This window comes from Canis lupus, chromosome 15 (assembly GCF_003254725.2).
Source record: "Canis lupus dingo isolate Sandy chromosome 15, ASM325472v2, whole genome shotgun sequence".
NCBI classification, from domain to species: domain Eukaryota; kingdom Metazoa; phylum Chordata; class Mammalia; order Carnivora; family Canidae; genus Canis; species Canis lupus.
In genome coordinates, this window is record NC_064257.1 from 25047175 (window position 1) to 25066719 (window position 19545).

Genomic DNA, 19545 nt, shown 5'->3' on the forward strand with positions numbered 1-19545 from the left:
AACACATGAAATTGTTTATGTCAAAATAAATGTTGACACTTTCAGTTACCTAAGGCAGTGGTACCTGTTAATTAGGTTACGTTTGAGCATACGTGCAAATTTCCTCAGTTTCCACTCACTCAAATAAGAAACTATAGTGAGGTTTTGAAAAGCATTCCATAATAATGTATGTTTGTAGGTTTTTAAAATAAAAAACTTTTTTTTTTATTTTTACGGTAGGATTAGACAATATCAAACCAAAATGTTACATCCAACCATAGAAATCTATAGAGGTTTAAAAATATTATGTTTGGGGGACACCTGTGTGGCTCAGTGGTTGAGCATCTGCCTTTGGCTCAGGGTGTGATCCTGGGGTCTGGGGATCGAGTCCTACATTAGGCTCCCTGCATGGAGCCTGCTTCTCTTTCTGCCTCTCCCTCTGCCTCCCTTTCTGTGTCTGTCATGAATAAATAAAATAAAATAAAAATCTTTAAAAATATGTATTATATTCTTAAATACATTTTTAGTTCAGTTGGATTTTTATTCTAACAAACACAGCTAATGAATATATATGAACTTTTATGGGATCTGTTATCCCATTTTAACTTCATAATGTCAATTTTTGATTATTTTTTGTTTAATGAGTTACATACGAGGGTAAATAATACGAAACTAAAGTAATTCCAAGAATGCTGTTATAATTAGCATTCAGAACTCATTTTGATGACAGATTTAACTTCCTAATTGTGTGGGGTTTTTTTTAGAACAATATCCACTTTTCTTTTTTCATCATTTGATGGCAGGAAAGTGTCTTCAAAGTATTCCAAGGACAGAAGAACCCGCGCTGCAATTCAGTAACAATAGTAAAGCCTATTTATGTGGCTGGGCATACTTCACCACGTGTTTTCACATCTCCCCCTTCCAGGTTTAGCCTGAGAAAAGGCCACAATGCTAGAAAGGTAGAGCCAGGTCACAGATCCACAGCGCTTACATTCAGTGGTCACTCAGGCCTACTGATAGGAGATTTTCCTTTGTGTTTTTGAGATGATAAGGAGAAAGAAAAGAAGAAAAGGACAATAACAAAGTTGTGTTCTCATATAATCTCAGCAGCAAATCTATGAAGCAAATACTGTTCTCATCCCATTTCTAGAAAAAACTGAGGTCTCAGAGCTCCTGGGTGGCTCAGTCAGTTAAGTGTCCACCTTCAGCTCAGGTCATGATCTCAGGGATCCAGCCTCAAATCAGGCTCCCTTCTCTTAAATAAATCAATTAAATCTTAAAAAAATAAATAAATAAATAAAATAAAAGAAACAGAGGTCTCAAATGTTAAATCAACTTGTCCAAGTGCTCACATCTTGGGCAGAGCTGACACTGGTACCTAGACATTGTGACTCTGTAACTTTGGAGGGTTTTTAATAATCCCTTTGAATTGTAATTATAGTTAAGCACAGATACTTTGATAATAAAGTGATTCAAGAAATAACGACTATCCCACAGAGCCATCTGGTTTCTCTCAGCCCCCGTCACTGGGCCTCTTCTATTTATGGTGAGCCAGGAATGGTCTCCAACCGTGGTCCTCCCTCCCCATATCCTCTCCTCCCACCCAGGATAGCAGAAGTCTGAATACTTTATCCATTTAGCATCTCTAGTAATTCAGGCTGTGAACACACTTTGCCATCCATTTAGTAGCTGTTTACTGATCATTGTGCTAAGCTCTATGAGGGAATATAATTCAGAAATGTGTCTAGGCATCAAGAAACCCAAGATAATAATGGGTGGAATGATAACAAAGTTCTTTTAGGAACATAGAGTAGGTGGTGTTATTTTAGGTTTCCAGGGTGGAGCTTCATTGTACATGTCATTTAGAGCTATGTTTATTTGGATTGGGGCTTAAAATTAGAAATTGACCATCTGTATTTTTCTTGATAAGTATGGAGTCATCCTGACCAAAAGCTTTTTGAAGGTCAGGAATAGCTTATATTTGCAACATTATTTTTGGAAAAGAAAAAAGGATCTAGACAGGTTTGAAAATAATACCCCATAGTTGAGGACTTAAGAGAATTTTGCTCTACATCCAGAGACGTATTACGTAGCCATTGAAATAAAAATTTTAAAGTATGTATAACAGCATAAAAATCACAAGCATGCATATGCTATATACCTCAAGTAGAAAAAAAAAAGGAGGAAAAATATGATAGGGGACCTCACCCAAGGTCACAGTCGGTGGTTGAGCAAGAATTCAAATACAGACCTCTTAAAATCCAAATCTGATCATCTCTTTACAGTTGGTTTACTCTGAGCTATTCAGTCCTGCCCCCAGCATTGTTTTGGTTCAGAAGTAATTGTTTTTACAGAAAAGAGTGGAGTCACATGGACTCAGCTGAAAAATGCATACATTTTGTGAAAATACTAAATTATAAAAATAATTGTGAATTATTTTACACTGCATCAGAGTTGCCAGGACAATTAACAGTTGACACCATCTGTAAAACAAAAACACAATCTTAGCATAAACATTTTTAGTTTTATCTGATATTTGAAATATGCATTTGTATAACTGCCAAAATATTAGCTGTTCTGTCTTAGCCAGAAAGTTCTAGCGACAAGAGAAGAGCAGAACAGCCTTTATTTGTAGATAGCAAGGAACATATTTTTTCCTTTGGGAATGACTTCTGCTGTTGTTAACTAATGTCTGAGAATTTTGGGCTGGAGACCCTTGTGTTAAGCTAGTGGTACTTAACTCATAAATTTGTTTTTTAACTTGGCTGTTCATGTGATAAGTTTGTTTTGCAAATATCACACATCACAAAAAAAAAAATCTGTGTTCAAGAAATCACAACTACTTTTAAATAAGTAATATAAAACTTTTCTTATAGAGGTTATATTTTTCTGTACTACATTTTATCTGTTTTGGTATGTTTTTATTTGCTGTATTTATAATAAATATTTGCCATTAGAAGTTTAAAAATTGACTTAAAAATGAGAACTTTGTCTCATTAAGCTACTTGGATTAGATTTGGAAAGGATGTTAGCGATTACATTTGAATTTTTCTTCAAGGTTTTTACCCTGAAAACATCAGTAAGATTTTACAGTTTCTTAACTTATTTACTTATGTTTGCCTAAATGGCCTGGAATATTGCTAAGAAGAGGAAACAAAGAGTGGGTAGACATAGATTTGTCAACTTCTCCAACTTAGTATTTCTTGGCATTGAGTTGAAAAAAGAAAGTTCAGTTCTTTCTGACAGTGTAGGACTTTTCACTTATTTTTCTTCGAAAAGTACAGTCTGACTTGGTTGCTAGGTTTTCGTATGTAACCCATGCTTTCTCACTGAAGAATATTTTTCTAGCTGCCTGCCCTGTTTAAAACACAAAGTACACCAGCTGTTTGAAAACTTTTTTTTTTTCTTTCTAGTTATCTTGGTCTATTTGTATAAATTGCTAAATTGCTTCCATAAAATGCCTCCAGACATAAGGGAATCATTTGCATAAGTGGATGAAGATTTTTGTCTTCCATGAAGGAAGGAAGGCTTGAAACAAGCCTCTTAATCATTTTCCTCCCTCTCTGTTTCCAGTATCCGGCGGCTCTCATGAACCTGGGGGCTATTCTCCATCTCAATGGGCGCCTCCAGAAGGCTGAGGCCAACTACCTGAGGGCTCTGCAGCTCAAGCCTGATGACGTCATCACGCAGTCCAATCTCCGCAAACTGTGGAATATCATGGAAAAGCAAGGTTTAAAGACTTCCAAGACCTGACACAGGAGGGCAGTACCTCGTCCTCCTCCATATTTTAAAGCTGGCTTCATTAATGAACAGAACTTACCAGCAGTGCTATGACAAGAGCTAGTATGGACTTCAGGACGGGGGCAGAGGTCACTGAGGTCACTGCCACTTCTGGGAGTATTCACTTTGCTGTTGGCACAGCCGTTAACACCAAAAAGGGGAACATTGGAAACTTCCTGAAGGATGTAATTGTTACCCATAGAACTATAAACCAGAGCACTTAAAACAGGATCTTACGGCATTGGGGGGTGGGAGGGGGGTGGGGGCAGGGAGGGAATCCAAGTTACAAATTTTGTTCATTTTTGAAAGCTAATTTAGAAATTATATTGTTCCTTAAACACTGTGAGAGGAAGTCAGAGTGTCCATTCAGCCCTGATAAACAATTAAGATCAAGTGTTAATAGGGAATGATTAAAGTGTGGTGTGTGAATCCCAGTGAACTGGCCGGTTGTCCTGACGCTGCTGTCTTCCCTCTTTGGGACAGCCTGCTTATCAATTTCTGAAACTTAGACGGAAATTTTTTTTTTTTTTTTTTTAGTATGTCAGGATCTGTCAATCTATAGTTGTTTCTTGATTAATGCACATAACATTTTATGATTTGGATGTCACAGTCTTCATTTATTTTGGACAACGTTTGCTTCTCATGTTCTGAGCTGAGCTAACCGTGCTTCACACTGGTGTTGCAGGAGGGGTTGGGGAGACCTTATCCGTGTCAGGCAGTCATTTTTTTTTTTTTTTTTTTTAATGTCACCAACATTTTCCCCCAAACTGCCTAGGAGAATTAATTATATTAATGCTTAGGCTTTGGAAATGGCTATTCCTGGTTAATGCGCATGCTTATATAAGGATTAAATCTAAAGAGCTTAAAAGTGTTCTAGTTCCATAACTAACCAGCAGCTATTAGACAAAAGGGAAGATGCTATGTGCTTCCCAGATGTTACTGATTAAAAAATCAAGTCTGCACAAAGGAGTGTATAATAACGGCTGCCAGTGATTGTATATTTTGGAAAGAGTTGGTATAAAATGCTAATTACTTTCTGATAGGTTCCTAAACAGCCATGCTGATGTTTTTAAGGAATTATTTTTACTGTATTTTGCTCTTCCTAAAAGACGTTGAAAATGACTTCTTTTAAGCTGCAGTAGAGTACAGCATCAGCCTGTGTGTTTCTAGGTCTTTTGCCAAGTGCTTTTTTTCACAGTTGAAAGCTATCCTTCACTAGCATATTGATATTTTATTTCTCTACCTATTAGTAACCACTCCAGGGATCATGATACAAGGGAAAATGAAGTAAGGCATTTTATTGAACATTATTTTGACTTGCAAACTCTGCTACTAAATATTAACTTTGCCAAAAAGCAGTTCACTATCAACTTCTTCATAGAGAAAGTAGCTAGACTGTACCCTACATATTTATTTATTTATTATTCTACCATAGTAAAATAACCAAACGCCTGATTCATGAAGTTCAGTTCTTTGGAACTGAAAATTAGCTTCTTCTTCTTTCCTTTAATACTTCCTGTAAATATCAGGTCAGCATCCCCACTAAAAGGAAGCTGGACTTGTATGCCATACAAGTGGATCATATTATGTTTTCTCCATATCTTATATGTGTTGCTACATATCCGAATAAAGTGGGATAAAGAATTTAAAGTAGTATTCCTATGGCATTAGTGTTTTTGTGAGAAGGCCAGATGTAGTGAAAGAAGTTTGTTGATGGCATTAATAAGAAAGGCCCTCCTAATATGTATATTACCTTGTAAACATTTCATGGAAGGGCTAAAAGTTAAATTATAACTAAATCACTGTGTTTTCAGAATGATATTTAACATTTAACAACAACAAACCCGTGGTCAAACCAAAAGTGTGGGTTGAAGTGTATTTTTCATCTTCTAGCGCATTGGCAATTGCTAAAAAAAATAATAATAATAATAATAAGTAGATAAATAAGGAATTTAATATAAGGATATAGAGATAAATTCAATGTCTAACATTTTTTATTTATTTAAATAGTTATTGACCTATGATGACTTCCTAGTCTTAACATTTTATGTCTTTTTTGTTGTTAATGTTCTTCCTTTCAGACACTTGGTTCTTAATAGGTTCGCTGATTGCACACAGTAGAGGCACTTCATGTTGACCCAGTTCCCAAGTAGCATTAATAATTGGGCCTGTGTCATAAAATGCATGGATCTTTAATAGCTAAATGACCCTGACACCTTTCACTACAGGGCTGGCTTATTAGTAACTGACCAACTTGGGGGGGTGGGGGGGGCACTAAAGAACACGGTCAAAAAATGTCTCCGCTCAGGGATTTATGGTGGATTATTGCAGACAGTGCTAAAAATATAGAGCACAAGACAAGTTTACTAAATTAAAGTTTTATTTTTTGAGAAACTGTTATTTGTATAAATTATCAAGATTTGTAGGCTTTCCTTTTGTAGAAATAATTGTTTTATGTGCCAGAGAATTTCAATTTTGTTTTCAACAATAAAGCATTGATAACAAATGTGTCGTATAAGCCTTTTTTACATCTTCTATAGCAACAATACTTGACGCTCTCGTGGATTTTAACAGAAATTGGAAAAAGTTTTAAAAAGGTGGAGATTGAAAAAAAATTTTTTAAAAAGGTGGAGATTAAAAGTCAAAGAGACACATCATCAATTTGTAATAGTTATAATGACATTAAGGGTTGCCTATAACATCAGATTTGCCACTTTCCAAAAAAGATGACATAATTTTTGTTTTATTGATGGACTATAGATAAGTGTCAGGAAATAGCCCAAGCACAGCCCATTCTCTCTGCTTCATAGGTCATTTGGTTAAAATGGCCATATCTAGAAGACCCTGATACTCTAGTTCTGATCTTAGAAGGAAGCACAACCCTGTTCTGTTGAGAGACATGGGTATGGCACATTCGGGTATCAGCTATAAAAAAAAATGTTGAGTCCTAGACAAGGTGCAAACGGGCAGGAAATTTGATCGTCTTGTTAAAATTGTCACTACATAACCACATAATTACATATTGCCTACTTCCTTTATTAAGGATAAATTTAGCTATAAGGATTTTACTTTTAAACATCATATGGATGTGCATGGTTATATTCCAGCTGTATAGTTAAGAAAAGCAGGGCTCAGAGGTATGAAATCACTTGTCCGGGTCACAAAGCTAGCAAGCCTGTCCCCATGGTGTCCTGTGCTTACATATCTTGTGTCATGTGAGCGCTCAGGCTCTGAACCCAAGTCCAGAGATGAGGTTTCTCGTCCACCTTGGCATTTGTCTAGCTATTCCATTTTCCCCAAATCACATTCTCTACCTCTCACACTGCAGGTAAGAAGATTGAAGGAAATTGCCGTCCCCCCAAAATTCATGTGCCCATAGTTTATGTTAGTAGGAGGTGGGGGAGCAGGGCAATGATTAGTTCTTGAGGGCAGATCCCTCATGAGTGGGATTAACACTCTGATAAGAGAGGCACCAAAGAATTCTCTTACCCCTCCCTCCAGGTGAATACAGTGAGCAGCGTGTCATCCAGAAGTGGTTCCTCCCGTGGCCAAGCTGGCCCCCTCATCCAGGTTCCCAGCCTTTGGAAGAAATACATCACTGTTGTGTATAAGCTGCTTCGTCCGAGGTACTTTGCTACAGCAGCCCACACGGACTAAGACGGAGGTAGTGCATGAAAAAAGTCTTAGAATTTTAGGTTGTGAGAGCCAGAAAAGACTTCAGTGAACAGGCAGTTAAACCCATTTACCTTCAACCTGAAGAACAGAAGGCCCTCAAATGAGGTAACTCAACTAAGCTCCCAGAACTAGTTAGTGGCAGTTACATAACAGGCTGTAGAAATGTCAATTATTAAGAGAGCCTGCTACCTGAACTAATTACATCATTCTATTTTTAAATCAAACTATAGTTTTAACCAGAATTGAAAGCCCTCTGCTCTAAAACCCGTCATGGCCATGTCTTTCCTTTCTGGCACTGCTGCTTCAGCCTGGCACACTGTTGCTGAGTAGCACGTAAAATACCCTGTAAATGAAAGAACTCCATCTGTTATTTGCTCATGATCAACCTGATTTTTTTTTTTAAATTGCTTTCTAAAATAGTTGAGACTGGGAATTCAGCAACTCTTTTCACTTGATATTTTTGCCTTAGAGCTGTATTTTCTCACTGTACCCATTTCTAGTACAAAAGAAAAATGTATCTAAGTCTTGGTCATTTTTGCTATTACAAGGGAAGAAACTGGGTTTCTAGGGATAATTTAAGAATTCCAGTAATTCCAATTCATTTGTTTGTACCTTTGGAATATGAGATGCCACTTAATTTACATATTTTCAATTTCTAGAAGTTGCCTCCTACTATTTAAAACTCATGGGTATTGCTAGATTATCTTAGGTTAAGTCTTAGACCTGCCACACACTAGAAGGAAAGGACAAGCTGAAAGGCTGATGCAATTGTACTAACTCTGTTATGCTTAGTTTTGCAGTAGAGAAAGAGGCATGTGTACCAGGACTTTAACCTTCTTGCCATGTCATTTTGGGTGGTCTTCCTGCAGGATGTAATCAGAGAGGCCTTCGAGTCAGCTTTCATATTCCATCTGCCACTTCACCACATATTGGCCTTCTGTTGTTATTTGTAGAACTTTGGGATGTGTTTTTCTCCCTGAAGCACTGCTGGGATTTGAAGTTCTGTTAACTTGAAATTTCTGTGACATTTTTCTCCTAAGTTTTTCAAAACACTTCTTCAATTTTTTACAACTGCTCTCTGACATTACTGTGTCTACTTCCAAAGAATGGACAGAAGAGCTTTTGTTTAGCAAGAAAATTGTTGGGTCGAATAAAAGTTGCAAATATTTGAGATGAATGAAGGGGTCATTAATATATACCTATAGGAATCTAAGAAGTTAACATAATATCTCAAATGGTGTTTGGGAAAAGTTGCTAGAGATCCTAAAAGGAGAAAGTCAAGGTGGAAAGAGAAAGGATAGACGCGTGGGGAATTGACTATTAATTGCCACTGGAAATAATTAAATTTTTGTCTTAGAGGTGGAGGATCTGATTAGAACAGCTTGAGACTGTGTCCTTTGTGGTTGCCCAATAATCTATCACTATATTGTAAGGGGAAAAAGTGGTAAAATAAGAGAGTGGTTTATAATACAACCACAGCAGAGGCTGAAAACAGGTTCGGCTGATTGAAGTCTAGACCAGAACTGGCTATCTATTCTGATCTGAAATATATTGAAATTTTCTCCTGCCTCTTTTGGATTTGACAGGAGTTGTGCTCATTCAAGACAAAGCTGTCAGCTGGTCTCCAGTCGGATGGAGAGAATAGAGTTCTATGTTTCAAATAATAGCTCAAGAATTCTAGAAATGCTTTTTCTAATAATTTCTATCATGTCTCTTCCTTTTCCATCTAGGGAGACTCCAAGTAAAGTAACTCCTCTGAGAACTTTCTCTTGGTAGTATCGCTAGGCAGCTAGAGACTAATAATGAGATTGTTGGAAATGTGTACTGAAAAATCAAGCAAGTTAGTTTGTTTTCAAAAATACCAAAAAATCTCATAAAAGCATCGAAATGCCTTTTGCATCTGGATACTTCTCTCGTATAGTATAAAAGATCATTCATTACCAGAAGAATCAGGGTTGGCGAGGAAGGAGAGAGATGAGGATACGTGTGTGAGGAACAGAAACAAGTGCGATTACCTTTGGTTTTCCTGTAGGTCCTTTTGTTCTAATCTCCTTTAGCGAGTAATGGCCATACCGATTCTCACAATAATAATGGGCTTTTTAACTCTGCAGGCATCAACTTATCAAATTACATAGAACAAATTAATAATCACAATACATTTTCATTTTTATTTATTTTTAAAATATTTTATTTATTTATAAGAGACACACAGAGAGAGGGAGAGAGGCAGAGACACAAGCAGAGGGAGAAGCAGGCTCCATGCAGGGATCTGGATGTGGGACTCGATCCTGGGTCTCCAGGATCACACCCTGGGCCGAAGGCAGCACTAAACCGCTGAGCCACCCAGGTGCCCCATTTTCATTTGTAAAATTCTCTGTTATTTTAAATACGTTGTTACGCTTAATGTTTGGCTAATTTATGTTTTCTTTGCAATAGGCTACTTTTCTGTAAATGTGCCTTTGCCCATACTTTATGATAATGACAATTTGGGAAATTTCACTTGGGAATAATGGTGTTTCAAAGTATATTTTTTGAAATCTGGCCTATGCTGCCAATATTTAGATGTTACAGCATTCTATTAATATCTAATTGAATAATTTTATATTACATGATATGGAAAAGTCAATATCATGTTTATTATATGCCTTTGGGTATAACTCTCCCAATTACCCTGTCAGTGATATTTATAAAATGTGAATATACCAGCAGTGCCTATCTCCTTCTACAAAGTTAGTCAAGGAAATTTTGGCTACTTTGTTGTCACTTCTGTTTATAGAACTAATTATTGTTTGGACTTGTATTTGTTCCAAAATTTTGCTCTGTGAATGATGCTGCAGATGAGTTAGCCCTCTGCTATTTCTCAAGTGGCCACAAAGTCATCCTTGTAGAAATTACAGTAGTGACATCAGAGAGCAAGAGAGAACATTAGATTTGACCTCTGCACTTTATAAGTGAGAAAACTATAGTTTGGGACAAATGACTTAGCTAAACTTACACATTCACAGTGGATCCAGGGTAGCAGATAACATGTTCAAGTACCAGCTGCAGGTTACATCTTTCATGGCCCAAAACCAACCATCCAGAGTTTGTGAAAACATCTCTTCTTTGGAGTAGAGGGTAGACACAAAGTTTGCCAGGAAAGATTTGATCATGGATTCTTTATGGATTGCATACATGGAAGATATTACTGTCTGAAATGCCTATGTCACTAAATTCAGTTTGGGTACCTCGTTTAAGACATGAACTCTTCATTTTAGAATAAGTTTATGAAGCATATCTAACCAAACACAGCTGGTCTAAGTAAAAGTGGTACACGGAAGTATTTGGGTAGATTAAATCATTTTCAAAGATCCATTCCTGTCATCTGATCATAGTGCTTGGTTATTTCTTCTGACCCAGCCGTGTTGCATCAGTGATCCAAAGTTCATGTGCCTGTTGTGGCAGGTGCAACGTGTAAGATTCCAGGAGACGTGAACATGTTGGATGATGATCATGAAGAAATTAGAAAGTTTTTTCTTTATTTTAACTGAATCTATTCTATGTGAAATTCAAGGATTTTGGAGTATACTAGTTACATGTATACTAGTTACACTAGCTCTTTATAGGCCGGAGAATAATTATAAAGCATGTCCTCTTCTGATTGCAGTATAACAACAGTAAATGTATTTGCTAAAAACCTTTCTGATGATTGGCGAATCTATTTGATTCCCTTTCAGCCGTCTACTTTCTTCCTGTTATGCACATGTGCATGCACGCGCGCACACACACACACACACACATATACACTCTGTCTGGGAAGTCTGCAACTAAACGTAAGTCCAAACATTTGATCCTCTAGAGAGGAAGTCATTATGAAGAATGAGACATAATTTGAGGTGTTTTGATTAACAGAGGAAATAAAGTGAGATCAAAGCTTTTGTCCTTGGGTGAGTGACTGAAATCCAGACAAGCAGGAGTCAAAAGGAGATGAGGGCAGACATTTATTAAGATACTGTTATAAACACCTTAGCAAATCTCTATTCACACTTTCCTCCGCCTGTCACAATCAAGCAGCTGCTGTGATTCATCAAATCACTCTTTTATATAAGGCACTTTCCTGTCCTTATTCTGCAAAAGAAATGCCACTCAGATAAAGAGAAGATATGGCAAATGTAGATTAGTTGCTCTCCATTTTCGGAATAAGACTAATTACCAAAGTGATCTTTAAATATCTTATTTTAAAATGTATTTCTTTTTGGAGACATTAGTCAAATGATCAAACAGTATGGATTTCCTAGTACCGAAAACCACACACTAATTCTGAGCGCTGATGAAAATGAAGTGACCACTGGGACACTCCAAATTGTGTCACCCTTCTTTGGCTTTCCCTCCCCAGGTGATATTGTGTCTCATACATGGCAACTCCGTTCAACTTGCTCCTTGAGATGTCTGGGCTCTGGGGCCTGGCCCAGAGATCTAAATCAGAATGAACCGAGTTTTCACCCTTTCATTCTGAATATTTTGTTCCTGTTGTAATTATATTTTCTGTACGCAGAGCATTTTAGAGTTTTCAAAAGGCTTCATAGTTTTTACATTTAGCTTTGAAAACAAGTTGGCAAAGTTGGCAAGAGAAACATAATTATCCTCAAATGCAAACTCCAGATGAGGAAGAAGAGATCAGAATAGCCATATAACTCGCACAAGATCACATTCAGAAGGAAAAGAGGTCTTTCTCCTAATCTTATGACTTTAGTCTAAACCCTGGCAGGCATTAATGGATATGGACACAATCAATACACTAGGGGTGTTTTGCTCCCGTATCTTACTCTTTAGTCTCTAAGGCTCAGATAGGATTGAGGAGTGTTTCCATCTGAAAGATATTTCACTCAAAACTGGAGACCGATTCCATCTACATCCCTATATGGTGAGAGGATTGGGGAACAATCAATTATATTCTCAATTATAAGAATGAATGGGCTCACAAAAATAATTTAGTTTTTTTCCAGACACCTTGTTACCTTTACTTGTTGGTGCTGGAGGTCTGGTATTAATTGCTTCTTATTAAAGAGTTGGGCCTCTTGAAGCTTTTTCTCGCAATCCAGGCATCAGCTGAGCTCAGCCTGATGTTTGGCCATCCCATCTTCCACGGGGTGTTTGGTGTTACTCTCTGGCTTTTGTGAATACCTGCCTCTCACATCCTGAGGTTCTGAGCCCCCTGCTTTTGCTGTTGTCTCGTGGCTTTTCACCTTCCCACTGGCAATGTACACAAATTCCAGTTTCTCTACATCCGCACCAACGCTTGATGTTTTCTGCTTTTTTGATTACAGCTATCCTAGTGGGTGTGAAGTGGCATCTCATCGTGGTATTTATTTGCATTTCCCTGATGACTAACATCATTTTAAAATTTAAACTTTAATAACAATAAATTTGCAAGTGAATTGGGGAAATAAGAGGCAATATCGTAAAATATTGGATAAAGAGACTAATTTTCTCTTTCCCTACATAGCTTTCATATTATTAACTAATTCAGATAATGCCTGGCTTATAAAACTTAACTCTCTCTTGGTGTTTGACTAATGGATTTTTGCAATTCATCATGCTAGAACAAAGAAAAAAGACATCCCCCCCTTATTATGCACCAGATTGCCTCAGAACAGAGTTATTTTTCATATCCCTTATCTCACAACCTTATCCCATTCAGCTACATTTATACAAATAATTTTAAATGCCTCCTACTGCAGAATTTAATTTTGATTGATGGAAACCCAGTCTCAAACCTACAAAGAGTTTGCTGCTGAGGGAACCAAAAAAAAAAAGAAACAGTTGCTTAAGAACATGCATATCTATTTCACCTTTTGACTTTAACTGGAGATAATAAATGAATACCGACAAAATAGTCCATATGCCAGAGTTTTGTTTTTGAATTTGATACATTCAGTAAGATTCGTTTTCAATTAATAATAAACAGTAAAACTTTGAATCCATAAATACCTGATCTATATAATTTGTAAGGTGATTAAAGTTAATCACTTTCTGTGCAGACATCTATGCCAAACCCTATTAAAAGTTTCATCAGTTTAGGAATTTCTTATCTGAAAGGTTTATTTGCCCTCTCTCTCCCCATAATTGTCTTCAATAGAGTGAACTTGATTAATGGGCTGTTTCATTTTTCAGGATAAAGCTAACATTTTCCTTTTCCCAGCAACGCTAGCAAATTACGTGATTAATATCAAAAAGCTCTCATTCACACATAACCTTTGAATAAACAAGTTGTGATACTGTTGGCAACACGCTAAGAGGGATTCCTGTAAGTAGGCTATAAAGGAAATTGCCTTTGTAATTCAATGTATAAAAAGGGAGACTTTTTTTTTTTTTTTTTTTTTTTTTTTTGCTTGCTGCAAATTTTTTTTTTCCCCTCTCTCTCCCTAAGTGGAGAATGTATAATGATATTGAGCCCAAGCAGAATCCTGGGGTTCCATTTGCATTTCCCTCACCACTGGAAGTCCAGGAAGAAAACAGTGAAACATTTATGGAACTTGAACAGAGTTTCTAATTCATAATTTTAGGGTTCTCCAGCTTTCCCTTAAAGTGTAGCAACAGAGTAATCAATCTCGTATTGATTGAAAGATATCCCTACCAAAGACTTTTCTAATATTAATTACTTAAAAACCAGGGTCTGGATACCAGCTGCTCTAATAGAGTAGAGAAAAGCTCTTTTGTGAATAAGAAAAAAATTCTAGATTAAAATGGAAGAAAGAGAAAGGAATGAAAATATTTTAGCCTGATCGTAATACCAACTACTTTCTATGAAGTCCATGCATGGAGAAAATAAAGCCAACCCTTAACTGCAGCATTGTTAGTTGTCTATGCAGCATTCACTTCTTCCTTAGAGACAATTATTAGAAGACCAACTTTGTCATAGCTTTTTGCCCAGATCCAATTGATGGGTTGTCATTGGTCCCAGCCAGGGATCAGCAAACTATGGGCTCATGGGCCAAATCAGGCCTGCCATCTGTTTTTATACGGACTGGGAACTGAGATTAGTTCATACGTTTTTGAGTGGTTGAAAAAAAAAATCAAAAGAAGAATAGTGTTTCATAATATGTGAGAGTTCTATCAAATTTCAGTGTCCATAAATAAAGTGTTATTGGAAAAGAGCAACACTCAATCATTTATGGATTATCTATGGCGGCTTTCGTGCTAGAATGGTGGAATTGAGTGATTACAACAGAGACCGTATGGCCTGCGAAGCCTAAAATATTTACTATCTGGCCTGTTACAGAAGAAGTTTGCCGACCCCCGGTCGAAGCCAATTGTGATAGTCCTGTCTCTTGCTTTTCCAGGCTCCAATCCAGCTGGCAGTGCCCATGTGACAATGAAATGCAAGCAGAGGTCTGCTGGGGGAAATTCTGGAAAGACTTTGCTTTCTTCATAAAAGGCTGGCATCTTACGCTCCTCAGGTCTTGAAAATAAAAGTGAAATCTGGATATGAGAGCAACCGTCTTGCAACCATGGGGTTATGAATATAAAAGCAAAAGCCAGCACCCTAAAAAGAAAAGGAAAGATCCCTGAGTTCCTGATAAAATTTTTAAACAACTGAACCAAGGCCAATACCTGCTTTCATACCAGACTTCCCATTATGTGAGAAAAATTACCCTGGTCTGTAAGGCGGCCTTCATTGGGCATTCCGTCCTCCCTGCAGGCAAATGTCTTCCTCACTGACAGGCCCTCCTCTTTCTTTCCTTTAGGCACAGAACCTATTCACTCTTATTTGCATAAGAAGAGTCATGCAGGCCAGAGGTATTTTTGCAAAATGCGGTAAGTAGATAGCCATCTAATCTCTCCACTGGTAAAGTCACACTTGCATTTGCTCATCCTAACAAACTGGTTTTCCCCAGTGGCATTATCTTGATACCTGGGGAAATGGTTACTGAGAACACTCTGTTTTCCTTTGTCATTACAAACAGTTCATAACAGGAGGTCATCTACATGGGTGTTGGTAGTGGCACCCTACTCCCTGTCCCCACCTCCCCTCCCCTAGACTTATACATTCTACCTTCTGTTTTCCTATAATGTTTAGGTTCAAGGGCCTTTTCCATTCACTACCTCATGTGTATTATGTCAGTTTGCATACTAGGCTCTGGATGCCTTTAGGGACAAGAGCATGTCTCGTTGATCTCTGCATGTTAGCATCTAGCACAGTGTCTCCTGTATTATAGGTGATGAAGGAATGAATGGGAGGACGGTAGGCAGCAGCCAATTGTTTGATGAACAAATACAATGTGGAGACAACAAGCATATTCTTTAAGTTAACAGATATTTGCTGAGTGCCATATTCTATGATAGTTGGGGTGTTGGGGATAAAGTGATGAGTAAAACCAGCATCATCATAAAAGCTAGCATTTATTGAGTGCTTACGAAATGCTAGATACCTTCTAAGCACTTTACAAGTATTGATTTATTTAATCCTAACAATAAACCCGTTGGCATCCCCATTTTGCAGATGAAAAACCCGAGACACTGAGATGTTTAAGTACCTTGGCTCAAATCACACAATGATGTGATTGAGTTAGGACTGGAATTCATATCCAGTAGGTCTAGTTCCAGGATACTACCTATTTTCTCACACCATATTTTCAAGCTGCTTCTCTGATACACTACATGTAGGGAATACATGCAGTATGAAGAAAACCACTACCCTCTGTTAGGGGTTCCAAACCATAATAACATAAGGTGTGTAAGATGTGGTTTGTGGGAGATTTAAATCCAGCATGCTAGGTTTTAGGTCCTGGTTGTAGCATGTACTGTATAACTTTGAGCATATTAGTAAACTCCTCTGTGCCTCAGTTTCCTTTTTAGTAAATTGGGTTCATAATAATTTCTAACTCAAAGTGTTGTATGGATGGTACGAATTTTTTTTTTAATTTTTTATTGGTGTTCAATTTGTCAACATATAGAATAACACCCAGTGCTCATCCCATCAAGTGCCCCCCTCAGTGCCCATCACCGAGGCACCCCCAACCCCTGCCCACCTGCCTTTCTACCACCCCTTGTTAGTTTCCCAGAGTTAGGAGTCTCTCATGTTCTGTCTCCCTTTCTGATATTTCCCACTCATTTTTTTCTCCTTTCCCCTTTATTCCCTTTCACTATTTTTTATATTCCCCAAATGCATGAGACCATATAATGTTTGTCCTTCTCCAATTGACTTATTTCACTCAGCATAATACCCTCCAGTTCCATCTGGATTGTACGAATTAATGCTTGTAAGAGCACTTAAAACAGTGCCTGGAATATTTTAATTGTAAAACAAGGGTTGGATATAATTATTGCTGTTGTTGTGGATGGTTTTGTAATTATTATATTGTAATAATAGTATCACAGCTATTATTACTATTCCTACACTCAGAGGACATGTAATCAGTCCATAAATGATCTCACAAATAATTGTTTGTTTAATCACAAATAGTGATTAGGCATAAGCAGGTAGATTAGTCAGCATTCTCCAGAGGAATAGAACCAAAACTAAAACCAATAGGATAGATGATAGATCGAGAGATGGATTCAAAAGAGAGAGACGGATAGATAGATAGAGCTATCATAAGGAATTGGCTCACAAAACTATGGAGGCTGAGTAGTCCCAATAGTCCTAGGATTTGCTGGAGAGACAGGAGAGCCAATGACCTAAGTTGTGATCTGAGTGAGTCTGAAGGCAGGAGAAGACTGTTGCCCCAGCTTGAGGATAGGTAGAGAGCAAATTCTCCTTTACTCAATTTTTTGTTCTATTCAGTCCTTCAATGGATTGGATGAAGCCTGCTCACATTGGGAGCATGCTCTGTTTTATTCAGTCTAACAATTTAAATGTGAATTTCATCCAGAACACCCTCATAGACACACTCAGAATGATATTTCACCAAATGTCTGGAAACCCATGGCCCTAGTCAAGTTGACACATAAAATTAACCACCATAAGTCCACCTCTTGTTATCTTGGCAGCAATATGCACCTGCTTAAGCCATACTTAATCTCCAAATATAGACAATAACAAGATCATAATTCCACTGAACATGATACAGCTATCTCACAAACGACCACAAATGTAGTAACCCCTTCCCTAGAAGAAAAGGTAAGACCCTTGAGTGACGTTTAAACCCTTCTCCTTGATAGCCTGTAACTTAAATACTCTGCTGCAAATTAACAGCACTGAAATCCCATGATATAAAGTCAATGCATCTTACGTTATATAAGCGTATAAGAAGGCAATATTTGCTTCGTGTGTATGCATATATGCCACGTACCCACATATTCATAACAAAAATAAGAAGCAAATAGTCATGACGGTTACAGTCCTTGTTTCTGTAACTAGTCACATGGTCATAGCTGGTATTTATAGCTACCTTTCCCCATTACCCATTATGTATTCTCTTGCCTTTATCAGGTACCTCATCTGGTCTTGGATCTTTACCTGGTGGGGTGACCTGAACCTCCATCTCTGACATAGTCCTGCCTGGATTGGATTATTACAATTTTCCATTGACCTTAATCACAGGGCATGGTCCTATTAAGGGGTACCCTAAGGGATCTCCTCTATTCCAGACAGACCTCCTCTCACCTCCATTGTGGAGTAGGAGTCCAGTTTCCCCCCTTAGTGGTCAGGATCGATCACCTGAGCCAGTCTTGTTGATTCAGAGGCATAAGGACAAGCAACATTCTTAACTTTCAGTTCAATGGAGTCATTGTCATATCCCCTAGTAAAAGGATTTCTCCACTAAAACTAAAACTCCCAGGCCAGTAAAGCATAAGGTGAAAGAATAAGAGGCAAAAATTTTGCTCGTGGATCACAGGTATGAGATATTATGGATTTGTTTCCAGACTACCACAGTAAAGTGAATGTTGCAAGAAAGCAAATATCCCAGTATAGCGAATGTCACAATAAAGGGAGTCAAATGAATTTTTTGGTTCCTTAGTTCCTATAAAAGTTATTTTTACACTACACTGTAGTCTGTTAAGTGTGCAATAGCATTTATGTCTAAGAAGTTTTGTATGTAACGAAAGGAAATGATACAATGGAAACTGAAGTGAAGAATTATGAGAAAGAAAACATGAATACAAATGGAAAATTGGGACAAAGTAAAAAGATTGGGAACCAAGTTTTTGCTTAATTCCTCAGTATTAAGTGAAAATCCTCAGGAGAAAATATAACAGAAGTCCTTCTCTTATGATTTTCATGGACAACATGGTCAGAATGAAGACTGAACTGGGTTTTCAGGAGCCCCAACATCTCATTCCAGCTCTATAAGCCTCTACAAACCAACTAGGAACCCTCGGTCTCAGTGTCCTCTCATATAAAAGGACACAACATTATTAAGTGAGAAGAGCCAAGGTTAAGAATCAATAATCTTTAAATCTTTCCCTGCCACCCAACCTTGGACAATTAAACCTTTTGTGTCCTCAGTTTTTTAATCTGTTAAATGGAGATAATGTGGAACTTAAACAATATATGTGATGTGTTGAGCAGAATGCTCCATGACATTTGAAAATGTTCTATAATGGGAGCTGTTTAAAAATAAAGTATTGAGTAAGGAATCTTTAAGGTCTCATATGGTTCTAAATTCTGATCCTTTCAATTGACTCATTTATCATATGAAATGTTAATAGCAATTACTCTTTTTTATAAGTTGCTAGAAGAACTTATCTCAGAATCACACAACTGATTGCATTCTTGGCTTATCCATTAGGGAACCAAAGCAAAATAAATACAAACCTTCAGCAAAACTGACTGTAAAAGTTCATAAATCCCCATAAAAGAATGGGCTACGGATGAAAAGCTTTGCCTTGTTTTCGGATGAAACTAAATTTGAGACAAAAACTTAAATGGAAATATTACAGTGTAAAAGAAAAACACGTAAGAGCTCTCTAGCTCTTTCTCCCATTTTCTGTTTTACAAAACGCAATAATAATTCTAATAAACAATTAGAAAGCTACTCTGTATGCCAAGAAATCATGACAAAAGGATAACTTTTCCAGTGAGCACCACTGAAGTTTATAGGAAGAAAAACAGAATACTTTGTTTCGGGGAGATGATGCTTTGTGGGGTGGGGTGGGGAGTACCGGTTCAGGGAGAGGGGGGTCTGC

The 19545-nt window shown here is 37.5% G+C and overlaps 1 protein-coding gene and 1 long non-coding RNA gene across 6 annotated transcripts in view; both read left to right on the plus strand.

Moving 5' to 3' along the window:
• TMTC2 (transmembrane O-mannosyltransferase targeting cadherins 2) overlaps nt 1-6265 on the plus strand; it is a 389135-nt gene extending 382870 nt beyond the window's left edge. For all 4 annotated transcript variants that reach the window (XM_025439558.3, XM_035698840.2, XM_049094600.1 and 1 more), the window contains one exon: nt 3553-6265. In XM_025439558.3, coding sequence (XP_025295343.3) covers nt 3553-3732 — 180 coding nt within the window. In that variant the 3' untranslated portion in view covers nt 3733-6265. The remainder of the gene's footprint in view (nt 1-3552) is intronic.
• A 684-nt stretch (nt 6266-6949) lies between these two features.
• The window catches only part of LOC112654891 (uncharacterized), a 203410-nt gene continuing 190814 nt past the window's right edge, over nt 6950-19545 (plus strand). The window contains exons 1-4 of one of the 2 annotated variants that reach the window (XR_007402539.1): nt 6950-7087; nt 7261-7539; nt 14757-15054; nt 15162-15231. This is a non-coding gene — a long non-coding RNA (uncharacterized LOC112654891). The remainder of the gene's footprint in view (nt 7088-7260; nt 7540-14756; nt 15055-15161; nt 15232-19545) is intronic. The other variant, XR_007402540.1, reaches the window with a different exon arrangement.